This window comes from Alexandromys fortis, unplaced genomic scaffold, assembly GCF_014885135.2.
Source record: "Alexandromys fortis isolate MF-2015 unplaced genomic scaffold, M_Fortis_MF-2015_v1.1 scaffold_10, whole genome shotgun sequence".
NCBI classification, from domain to species: Eukaryota; Metazoa; Chordata; class Mammalia; order Rodentia; family Cricetidae; genus Alexandromys; species Alexandromys fortis.
The window spans coordinates 8,858,984-8,871,314 of NW_026067895.1; the positions used below are offsets into that span (position 1 = coordinate 8,858,984).

At 45.9% G+C, this 12,331-nt stretch overlaps 1 protein-coding gene and 1 long non-coding RNA gene across 3 annotated transcripts in view; one reads left to right on the forward strand and one right to left on the reverse strand.

The window, feature by feature from the left end:
- The window catches only part of Apba1 (amyloid beta precursor protein binding family A member 1), a 181,268-nt gene that overhangs the window by 146,556 nt on the left and 22,381 nt on the right, over positions 1–12,331 (forward strand). For both annotated transcript variants that reach the window (XM_050160084.1, XM_050160090.1), the window contains exon 5: positions 1,005–1,150. In XM_050160084.1, coding sequence (XP_050016041.1) covers positions 1,005–1,150 — 146 coding nt within the window. The remainder of the gene's footprint in view (positions 1–1,004; positions 1,151–12,331) is intronic.
- LOC126512363 (uncharacterized) overlaps positions 1–12,331 on the reverse strand; it is a 54,448-nt gene that overhangs the window by 14,401 nt on the left and 27,716 nt on the right. The gene's annotated exons all lie outside the window — the stretch shown is intronic.

Consider the following 12,331-nt stretch of genomic DNA (forward strand, 5'->3'; position numbering starts at 1 on the left):
AAATGAAAATAAAAACCACTTCAGATTAGCTCTATGTGAGGAAGCAAATTGTTTCCACTTCAAGTTATTTTATTTCTAGAACCTGACGCTTCACAGTGGGCTATATTCTAGTCTCCTCAGAATTGCCACTCAAGTCAAAGAAAATATATTTTTTACTTGCAATTAAAATATCTGTCTTCAGTGAACCTGTTATATGTAATGTTTGTGGGTATGCTTTACTTTGGGGTGTGGATTATAGGTGATTGTGATTAGAATCAGATATCCCTCTGTTTAAAACAGAGATTTAATTTAGTGGACTGGTGAGTGAGAACAGAAAAATCTGATTTTCCTTGGGATTGATCTCGGTTGGAAGACTGGCAGCATGGGCCCATGGCTTTGCTGCAATGTTATCAGTTTACAGAGCTGGAGTCTGGTGCCATTGCAGGAAAGAAATACCCCATTCTCTTTACGTAGGAAATGTGATTCCTCCATCACAGACCAAACTGGGAGGAAATTTTGAGTGGGTAGAAAGGAAATAGAAAGTGTCAGGAAATGGTGTTTTCCATTATTACAGCTTTCTATTCCTCTGACTATTCACCCAAGCAGGCATACAGTTTATAGACACATGTGACAGGCATGGCAGTCAAAGATGAGTATGGCATGGCCCTTGTGGCCCAAGAGTCCATGCTCCAATCCACAGGACTATGGTGGGGTGGGAGGAATTGTTTAACCTACTACCTCACACATGTGCCAGTCAAGGGCCATATAGGCAAACTTTGAACAGATTGCCTTCCTGCCTCAGCCTCCCAAGCAACTAGGATTCCAGGCCTGGCTAAGAGACTTCTCTTTCTTACTGCTGGACTTTGGTTCATATTCAAGTAAACACATCATTTCTCATAGTAGATGGCTCTGAGACGTCTTAGACTGGCACTTATAGAAACAGTGAGCAGGGGGGTAGGATACAGCGTCAGGATGTGGCTTCACCCTGTGACATCATTCACTCTGTGTGGCTCTATGTGTTACAGTCCCTGGACCTTGTGACCCTGAAGACTTGATCGATGGAATTATTTTTGCTGCCAATTACCTTGGCTCCACTCAGCTGCTCTCAGACAAAACTCCCTCCAAAAATGTACGCATGATGCAGGCCCAGGAAGCAGTCAGCCGGATCAAGGTGAGGGGACTGCATGGTCTAAGGGGAGGGGGTGGCTGGAGGTTCCTGAGCAACAAACATCAACCCACAGCTCTTAGAGAGAGCGGACTAAGATGCTCACGCAGGGTTGATTCCTGCCTAGCTAAAAGCCTGAGTCAATACATAACTATAAACTATATATAATCTAAACACTATTCAGGTTGATCTTGAGAATAATTATAACCATAGACTTGCTCTTTAGGCCTCTCAGGCAAGGTTGCAGTACTGGCTTTCTGCTGACAACCAGAGGCGACTGATTGGAGCAATCCTATGTTAGGCTCCATTCAAACTATCTTGCTTCCAGTAAAGTGAACCATTCTAGTAAAGTGGACGAATAAATATTACTTGAGGAAGTCGAGAAAATCCCAGTTTAAACTAGTTTGGACACAGCCATAACCTATTTAGCTTCATCAAGACTTAAAAGGAGAAAGCCAACTGCATACATCAAGAACCAGTTTCATCTAGTTTCGATAATTCACAAGTAGATTGAGCCATTCAGAATCAGTCTGTAAGTGTGGAACTCGAGAATCTCCACCACAGTGCCGCCTAGGATTACAGAAGAACCAGAGCCGGCATCACTGCCCAAACCCAGAGCCAGAACATTAAAATTGTAGGACTCACCAACTTATTTTTCTAGTTTTAGCTACTTAAAACTGAACCTTCTCTGCCCCTCTCGTCTGGTACCACACAGCCTGGTACTGGTGCGGCCAGAGTGAGAAAAGGACGAGAGAGGGCACTGAGAGGCCTTCATCTGTTAATAAAAGATAATCCCTAGGACTGTGGGGGAGGGTAACAGTCGAAGTGAGTCCCTTACCCCTAACCTCAGCCTCAACAACTCAGAGGAAGCTAACCAATCAGTAGAGGCAGCAGGGGTGTCAGATAGAGGGGTGTCAGATGAGGAATGCCACAGGAGTGCCCTAGAGGCAGAGGGAGGGAGGTGCCTGGGCTGATGGAGACAATTGGAAAGGAAACAGACTTACTGTGTCTCAGAGGTCATAGTCCAGACGAACAGTGGTTGGGTGTGGTTTCTGGGATTGCAATGAAGCAGAACAGCGAGGCTGAAGAGCACGGGAGCAGCATCGCTCCCCTCCTGAAGACAGAGCTGCATGCCAGTCCTCTTCAAACTCCCTCACCAGCACCCAGACATACACTAACTACTTGGTGTCTCTCAGACCACTCAAGAATCAAGTTGGCAAGAGTAACCAGCATAACTCTCTCTCTTCTCAGTGCGCTAAACACATCTACTCGGGTCGTAGTTGATCTCCAAATGAAGAAAACAGTAAGGATATAGCTCTGCTTAATAACTTTTCCAAATCTCCCGCGGTACACTAGACAAACTCTTAACTGGGAGCCCCCGAGAAAAGCAAGTTAAACACTTTGAAGAATGTGGTGGCATAATGTGAGCTTCAAAGGTCCTGGGAAGCCTCACCTACAGCCCTGCCAATTGTAACCCACGTGGGCTTGTCTCAGATGGCGGTACTCACTGCCTGGAGCTTTAGAGACATATACATCCTGCTCTTGCATCTAATTCACTGGCACCTCCATTTTATCTCTGTCTTGACCCTCATATTTTCACATACTTAGAGGGCTCCCCCCAAACTCGTATCACATGGAAAACACCAGCATGTAGCACCAGCTTGAGCAGTAGCTGGACCTCCTCGGATCATGGCTACAGAAACCTCTGAATAGGCCACTGAGCACATTAGAACCATATAGAATGATTTCTATAATCAGAACTTGTAGGTGTCTGTATACGCACAGGACACCCCAGCAGCCTTCTCTTTCCAGGGAAAGTCTTTCAAGACAATTTACATGTTTCTGTCACTAAGCCTATAGTGAATAAAATCTTGCTGATTCCTGAGGGGCCCTCAAGGCATCTTCCTGTCTTATGACAAAGAACTTCTCATTTGGAGGGTACTTTTTAGAAACCATGCCTTCCATAATCTCAACATTTCATGGACTTTAAAAACCAAATTGCAACGTTTTCATCTTTCCATCCTGCTTTTGCTCCCGTTCTAACTAAACATGACCAAAAGCAACAACCATGTTTATGCAATAGCCTGATGGTAGCTGTCTTAAGATTCCCTCTGCCAAATTTAAATAGAATCTAACACAAAGTCTCGGGATATACAAAATGTAGACAAGTTATTTGTCAAAATATAACACAAATGGTCTCTAGTCTATTTCCAAATAAATTCCCCATTTCCATTAGGAACCCCACAGTTTTTACCTCTGTGGTGTACTGTTTGAGCTCTCGCCATCAGAGCCCCTCGAGGCCCTGGTGAAAGAATTTTGGGGACTCTAACAACATGTCCGCAAACTTCTCTTCCCAGAAGAGTTTGTGAAGGCTTCTGAACCATGTAGTCAGGTAGTCCTGAAGATAAGGCCACTCCTGGTACCAATTCTCTGTTCCCTTGTAAGTTGCCATGACAAGTACTTGAGAAGAAGGGTTGGCTTTGGTTCACAGCTCAGAGCCCACCATCAGCTACCTGCTGTTTCTGGACGGTGGTGGAGTAGTGCCTCACGACTGGAGCGTGGAAAGGACCAAAGCTGCCTGCCTCATGGCAGCTGGAAAGCAGACAGGCAGGCAGTGCTTGTCTGTGCTGCAAAGCTAATCTACTAGTTCCTACCACATCAATCAAGACCAACCATTACAGCCAGGATGCCGACATGTGCCTGTTCTCGCCCTGCTCAAGAGACTAGGATAAGAAGACCGTAAGATGGAGGTCAGCCTGGGCTGTATCATGAGTCCTGTCTCTAAATGAAGAAATACGATAAAGCACCAGAGCCGCTGCCCACTCCCAGGATGCTGTGATGTTCTCTCATCCCTCTCATTGCTTCATCATCAAGAAGCTCTTGGTTGTACTTGCTGCCGGAGCTTCCATATATCAGTCAGTCTTACGACAACTTCACTTGTAAAGCAAACGATTGTCTCCTGAACTCGGAGCTGGGCTCCCCCTTAACTACCCACAGTATGTGTAGTAAGCTGTGACTTTTAAGTCACCATGGATATGCTAGGAATTAAGGCGTGTGACTCAGGACAGTGTGTGCATCAGCTCTCCACTGCTGTGACAGATACCTAAGATAGAGGAAAGGGCTTATTTTGCTCACACTTCTACAAGTGTTAGCTCCTAGTCTCTTACCTACCTGTGTTGCTTTGGGCCAGTAGTGGTCCAGTACAACCTTGTGAAGTCGATGGTGGTAGAGGAGGTTGCTCACTTCATGGTGGCCAGGAAGCAAAGAGAAGGAAGGAGTGTGGGTCCTGATAACCCCTTCAAGGACATGCCCCCAATAACCTAACTTCCTCCCACTAGACTCATCTCCTAGGGTCCCACCATGTCCCAAAAGTGCAACAGGCTGACGACCAAACCCTTGCATATGGACCTTTGGGAGAAAATTCCAGATCTAAATCATAGCAGTTGGCCTAATTTCTTTCGTTTGCTTCACCCCAAAGAGATATATTAACGCCAGGAACTTTTTTCATGGTTTTCCCCCGCATGGTCTTCTCCATCTTAATTTAATGCCAGCACAGCTCTTGAAATAATGCATTACTCTCTTAAGAAAAACAAGCTAGTTTCAAATGGAATCCTAATCCAGACTCTAAGGGTGCAGTTCTGCAAAGCACATAGCATTAACACCCTTGTGTGAGTGGTGCCATTAGCCTCCCCAATTCTAAACATACTGCAAAGACCTGCCACAGCCTGCCTGATGGCTTCCCAACAGAGAGGAACTAGCTCTTCAAGGTGTACCTGGGAATCTCTGACTATCACATATCACAGGGCCTTTCCTGGGCTGGCACCAAATACGTTTCACACTCTGAAACCATCCATAACAAAGGCACACATGACGATTGTATCAAAATACCAAGTTCTATGACAAGGGTTACTTAGGTGTTCTTCCCAGAACAAAACAGAATTCTCACTCTAAGGGTCGCTGGAGGCTTCCTGCAACAGAAAACTAAGTGTCGCCTTATAGATTCTACTAATCAAGTTCCCACAATCTGACTTTATTTTGGGCCCCTTATTTATCCACCTCCTGGCAGCTTTAGACTCCCACATATGAGTATCTCGGTCTGTCCATTCCTCTTGTGGCACTTAAGAAGGGCCCGGATGGCACGGGCGGGGAGAGGCAGCGGTAAGCAACGCATCGTCTGGATAGGAAGCAGCACGCATGGCGACAGCAGCGTTCCTCATCTGCTACCCCGGCGCCAGCTGTGTCCTAAACTGCTTTCTTGCCTACATAATGGGGGCTGACAGTGTAGTTTTACCTTTAAGTCCACCTCCCTTGTGAAAAAGCAGACCCTTTACTCTGAATCTCCCATCCAACCAGCACCCAGACATCCTCACAGCTCAGTTAAACCTAAAATTAGATGACACTTTCAAAAGAGGCAAGTAGCCAACTGATTATAAATATGTTTCAGACCTGCCCAGAGCAGAGTGGGCATCTGAAAACCATGTATTTATCCTTTACAAGTCAACCGGTGTCGTGTGAGGACTTCGCTGTAAAGCGGTAAAATTAGATGGTTACATCTCACTTCTAAGTATCACTTCCAGTGTGCTTCTGCTCCCACTGGAAGGAACTGCTTGCCTGTCAATAAATATTTTCTGCTCTGTGTCCCTTTTCTATCCTTCTAAATGCTTGTCAGAATGACACTATCCACAGCCAGAAGCCTCTTCCTCTTTTAAGTAGAGACGACCATCTAGTCCATCCCACCTAGAAAGCAGCTGAGTTGGGGGCTGGCCCAGACTTACTTGGCAGAGAGAGGAAGGCTATCTCGTCCCAGACGTCCCGTGGGCTCCAGCGCACAGTCATGGAGTCCACCCATGCTCAGGAGGAACTACCCTCCAGAGAATGGATACTGTGTTCTCCCCTACAGACAGCCTGGCCTTTCCAGAACAAGTTCTAGGTTACCTCAGCACAGGGGACACAGCAGAAGCAGGAATTCCAGTGTCCACCCAGGAAGGAAGGAAAAAGAAAGCAATGCTAGGTGTTGATTTTCCAGTTTTGTAACGCCAAGTCAATGGTGATCTCTGGCTTTGACCCTTCCACTTGCTTACAGCAGGCTGGTTTCTTCCCTGATCTGACTTCATCTTCTCTCTCACTCTCCATGGGAACCTCCCTTTTGTTCCTCTCTTTCCTGTGCCTCTACAATATACAAGGCCAGAGGGGTGAGTGTTTTCTGATTTTTGTGGCGATTTATTCAGCAGATGTCAGCCTAAAGCCAAAGCTTCCACTTTACCAGACACTCCTGATCTACTGGATGACATCTGTCCGTCAGTCCGGTACTCACAAAGCTAGGAGGGCCTGAGGCCCCACTCCAGGGCTGGCTCTCAGAAGCCAGCAGAGGGGAGTGCCACAGCTGATGCTGTCAGCCCACCTGTCTACTTCCTGGTGTCCTCATACCTTGTCTGATAAGAAGTGCCGTAGGACTGGATAAAATCAGCCTAGAGGGTAGGCTGTGGTTCCATCAGTCTCTCCCTGTATGGCTAAAACAAAGACTTCCAAAGTTCAAGTCCCTTGTCTTTTCTAGGGCTGGCTACCAGAGGCCCTTACTAGTAGCAAAGCTGTCATCAGTTGCTGAAACACATGGCTGAGAGGGCGGGCCCCATGGCCCCATGGTGAGATTGGCCGTACAGCATTCCGTACACTCTACTGTTGACAGGGCACTGCCTAAGCTGCTAATGGCAGCCTCAACTCGCATAACCCACAATAATCTGACTCTGATACAGTATCTACAGTGCAGTCATGATCAGTAACCAGCTAAGCTGCAGGCAGGCTACAGTACAGAGCCCAGTTGGAAATAAAGCCAAATGCCTGGCATACTGGACACTGACATCCGACACATTGTCAGGAGGAAACCGCTTAGACCTCTGAAAGGAGTAGTAGTGATCCGCCCCACGAGATGCAGAAACCTCAGTGTAGGGGCACAAGTGTCTCTCTTCGGCAACAGATTCCAAAGAAACCAGAATGGATGAAATGCCTGATAAAGAATTTTAAAATCGATATAAAGAGGCTCAGTGAGATACAAGAGGATATTTTTAAAACATGAAATTAGGAAGACAAGGACAAGAATGAGAAACTCGCCAGAGATCTTTAAGAACAACCAAATAGATATCTTGGAATGAAAGAGAATGCTTAACCAGAAAATATCAACAGACTAGGTCAAGTGGAAGAAATCACATCTGAATTTGAAAACAGGCTTCTTAAATATCTAATTTAGACCAAACAAACCAACAACAAAACCAAAAGAACCCCACAGGCAGGGGAGGGAAAGGGAAAAGAGATGTGCACTCGGGATCTTTGCGAGCCACAGGTGGTCATATAGCATCCCTGTAATCACCATACTGGGGTGCTAATCAGGAGAACTGAGAACCGGAGGGCAGCCTGGACTACATAGCAAGACTGTCTCATACAAATGAAAGTGAAGAAAATCTTTGTAACACTCTAAAGGGAATAAATCTCTCTGTCATTGGTTAAGGACACAGAAAATTATTCCATGACTTCTCTAATCTTTGGGAAGATATGATCATCCAGGTATAAGATCTAGAGAATGTCTCATATGCCTAACCAGAAAAGATCTTCACCCCAGCATTATAGTCAAACTGTCAAAAGTCTAAGAAGTAATTTTACAATCTGCAGGGGACAAAAACTCCCAGTCACTTCTACCTTACACTCATTAAAATAGCAGGAGACATCTCACGTAGAGTCCTGCAGTCTGTGAAGGAATGGAATAACACATTCCAAGTCCTGAAAAAAAAATCAACCAGAATTACTCTACCAAACAAGACTACCCCAGAAATGGAGAAAAAATAAGACCTCCCAAGATAAGATGAGCAAAACTGATTTATGACCAGCAGCTCACTGGGGAAAACACTTGCCACTGTGCAAAGACCCAAGTTTGGGTCCTGAGCAGCCCTGTAATTGTCCACAGGAAAGTAGAGACAGGGTTCTCAGGGCACGCAGGCTAGCTTGATTAGCTGAATCAGTGTGCTCTGGGTTCAGCTGAGCGGCCCTGCCTCAGTATATAGGGTGACTGCGGAAGATGCCCAGTCAGCCTCTACCCTCCATCCTCACTCACTACACAGATATGTATTGCATGCACCTACCACATACCCATGAAGACATCCTTATCTATCAATAATAGCCTCCGATGTGAATGGACTAAATTTTCCCATTAAAACTTAAGGGACTTGCTGAATGGATTTCAAAAAAGACATGAGTCACCAGTACTTTGCCTGCTTGCTAATAATTCACTTTACAAGTAATTACACAGAAACCAAAATAGGAAAGACGCAAAATGACACTCCAGGTGAAGGAAAGCCTGAGATAAGCAGCAATAACCATCTATAGGAATAGACATTGAGACAAGAAGAAGAAAGGCAGTCGCCATGTGATAATGAAGGGTCAAGTCAATAGTAAGGTATAATTATAAGTTAATGTGCACCTAATGTTATAGCATCCAGTTTCATAGACAAACATTATGACACATGGAGAGAGGCTCCAATACAGAAATAGTGTGGAATTTCAACATTCCACTTGGTTAATGGACAGCTCATCCAGACCTCCTCCTAAAGTCAAATTAATACCACAATCAAGTTATAATATAAATCCTGTGACATTTATAGAATAATCCACCTCATAGTTACAGAGCACATTTTCCAACATTTAGGATTAAGTCACAAAGTTAAAAACATTTAAATTATAGCTAGATCCTTTCTGATCACAATGATTGCTGAAACTAGAAACCAGTTAACAGGTGAACCAGACATAGGACAGCACAGGGCAGTGGATCACTGAGGAACTGAGAGGTGAATTAGTGCTTTGCTCAGATTGGCAGCTGGTAACTGCTAGAGGAGGGAAATCCTTCTTGGAGGGTACAGTGGCTACTTTTCTATTGCTGTAGTAAAACAACATGGCCAGGGCAACTTCTCAAAGAGAGCATTTAATCAGTCCTACAGTCACAAAGAGTATAGAGTCCAGGATGGTGACGGAAAGGCATGGTGGCAGGTGCACTGAGAGCTCAAATCTCAAACCCTAGGCAGGAGGCAGAGAGCACACTGAGGATGCCGTGAGTCTTTTGAAATCTCAGAGGCTGTACCCAATGGCACACCACCTAATCCTTCCCCAACAGGTCTACCAACTGGTGACCAAGTACTCAAACATACGATCCTTTGGGGGGCATTTTATTCAAACTACCCAGGGAGGGTGGCTCCTGGTAGGTTTCCCATGCTCCAGTGGATGGCCCACACCAGTGCACATATGGGCAGCACTAGTTAGACTTAGTAAGTTCAAAAAAAAAAAAAAAACAGTGAAAGACAAGCAGTTAGGAAGGGAAGCTACTGGGGAAAGGAGGGCATTGGTTACATCCCCATTGTACACATAGGTGGAATTCTCAACAAACAAAAAATTATAATAGAAATAAATACAGCACAACTGTGAGATGCAGTAAATACCCTAAGGCTACATTTATGAGTGCCTACATTGAAAAAAAAATAGAAACTTTGCAAACACCCTGTTGGGGTATCTCAAGGACTTAGAAAAGTGAAAACTAAACTAAGCCCAGAATAACAAAGACCAGAAATAAAACAATACAAAAGATCAGTGAAGCCGAGAGTCGGTTGTTTGCAAAGATAAATATGGAAACATAAGTGATTCAACAGAAAGTTAATGCATCAATAGGGATGATTCTGAAAAAGTATTGACAGATTAGAAAACGCCTGGGGACATAAAACATGTGACTAGAATAGCGAGTGATGGTCAGAACCCACCATACTCCAACGCCCTTCCTATTATTTACACAGTAGCTCCCACCCATTCAAGCAAGGACTATCGGGACTATGGTGTGCGCCCTGCCACAGTCTTGCTGACAGTGCCTTAGAACGATTTGGGGCAGAGACCTTTGAAGAGAGTCTGGTCCCGTGTTCTGATGTTCTGGGCTGTCCCTCCCCACACAGCTCGGGCCTGTGACTGAAGCCTACGCTAGCTCCCCTGTCATCCTTTCTCCCGGGATCCCATTTTATTCTCAGCAGAGGCTAACGTGGTCCTCTGAGGCGCAGAGGCCGTGTGTCCACACACAGGGCCATGTCCTCATCTCCATCCCACTCTCGTCCGTGAGGCTGATGCAGCGACATCACAATGCTGTCGAGGGAGTGTGTGCTGCGCACGTTTTTGTTCAGATCATTTGTTTCCATGTTTTTAATCTGTCTTTACTAGTCTGTCCCAGAGTTTGTTTTGCCATTCTTTTGTGACTTCTTTTAAATATCAAAAATTATAGTTTCATTGTAGCATCCAATGTCCTATCGCTGTTGGCTTTGTCTGAGTCATGTCCCTTCCCGGCTTACTCGAGGAGATCAGTAGAGAGGTTGCTGCTGGCACCCACAGGGCCTTTGCATACATTTATTGCCTCATTCACTGCTCAGACTGGAGTGTAGGGACTACTCGGAGGTAGGTGTTATTAGCCCTATTTTATGGGAAGTCAAGGCGTTCCAGAAGAAAAGCCTACCTAGCTGCACAAGGAAGAATAGACATAGGGCTAGATCGCCTGGGTCTGAATCCCTGCTCTGCCACTTCACTGCTGTGTGACACTGGGCAGATTACCTAGCCTTTCTGTGCTTTGTTTCCCCCCTTTGCTGTGTGACACTGGGCAGATTACCTAGCCTTTCTGTGCTTTGTTTTACCATAGTCCCTTCCTCACAGGGCGCTGTGAGCTTTGAAGTGACCTGTGAAGGTTAGATGGCCCCTGGAATAGACCCATAAATCAAGAGATGCTAGCTGGGTAAAAAGAATGGGTAGGCAGCCAAGGCCGTCCCCACAGCGTGACCCACCTAAAAGGGCTGTCATTGGCGAGTGCCTGGTACGCACTGAGACTGGAAGAGGAGAGGGACACAGTTCTTCTCAGGGTCCTGCCATCCTTGGCCTCGGGAGATTTCTATCAGCCTCTTCCAATCTCTCGTCCAGGCACTGGCTCGCTCATCTTTTCAATGTTACATCTAAATGTTATTATTTGGCACAGAATACTTAGAAATCCAAGTGATTTCAAGATGGTATTGCTCTGCCTGCCTAAAATATCTTCAACCATGTGAAAACCATGCTGACTACCTGTCCTGAACCTCAGTTTGTCTTCCTCATCTTTCTGTAGTTCCAGAAAAGAGAAGAAAACAATAGAACCTGGGGATTTTATTGGTGACAGTTGCCTAGAGTTGAAGAATTTTGTTGGGCTTTTAACACCAACAGGAGTAGGAATTCCTGGGCCATTTCATGTCATTTCAAGAGAGGCCAAGGAAAGATCCAGGAGGAGATGTTAGCAGGCAGATGAAAACTGACTCAGGTCAGAACGTCCAAGGAAGGCTGCTCACTCCACATGCATCTGAGTGGTGCATAATCACATCTGCCTAGGGCCTTGTCGGGTGCAGAAATACACCATTGACAGGGGTAGTGGTTAGCAAAACACCTCCATGAATCTTCAGAGCAGACTGCTCACCTCAGACTCGTCACCGCCAGAAGAATGGCGGGGAAGCTGTGTGGGAGTGTGGCTGTCCTCTTTCCTGGGTACCAGCAATTAGCTATGTGCTATCTGAAAGGCTGACTCATTCAGTTTCCACTGTGGGATAATGCAGACAACACAGTTTAATCCCTAGTGAAATAGAAACGCATTGCTGAGAGCAAAGTTTTTCTACCAGGTAAGTACCAAGGAGTTGAGAGAACAGTCTTACTCACCCACCCATCACAACAGCCCAGCCTTACCCACTCACCCACCCCATTACAACAGCACAGCTTTACTTATCCACCCATCACAACAGCCCAGCCTTGCCCACCCACCCATCACAACAGCCCAGCCTCACTCACCTCGTCACAACAGCCCAGCCTTACCCACCCACCCATCACAATAGCCCAGCCTTACCCACCCACCCACCCCATTACAACAGCACAGACTTACTCATCCACCCTTCACAACAGCCCAGCCTTACCCACCCACCCACCCACCCACCCATCACAACAGCATAGCCTTACCCACCCACCCATCATAACAGCCCAGCCTTACCCACCCACCTCATCACAACAGCCAAACCTTATCCACCTACACCTGGTACAACTAGACAGCCTTACTCACTGGCATTGTAGCTATCACAACACCTCAGCTTTCCCACCCTACACCCATCACAG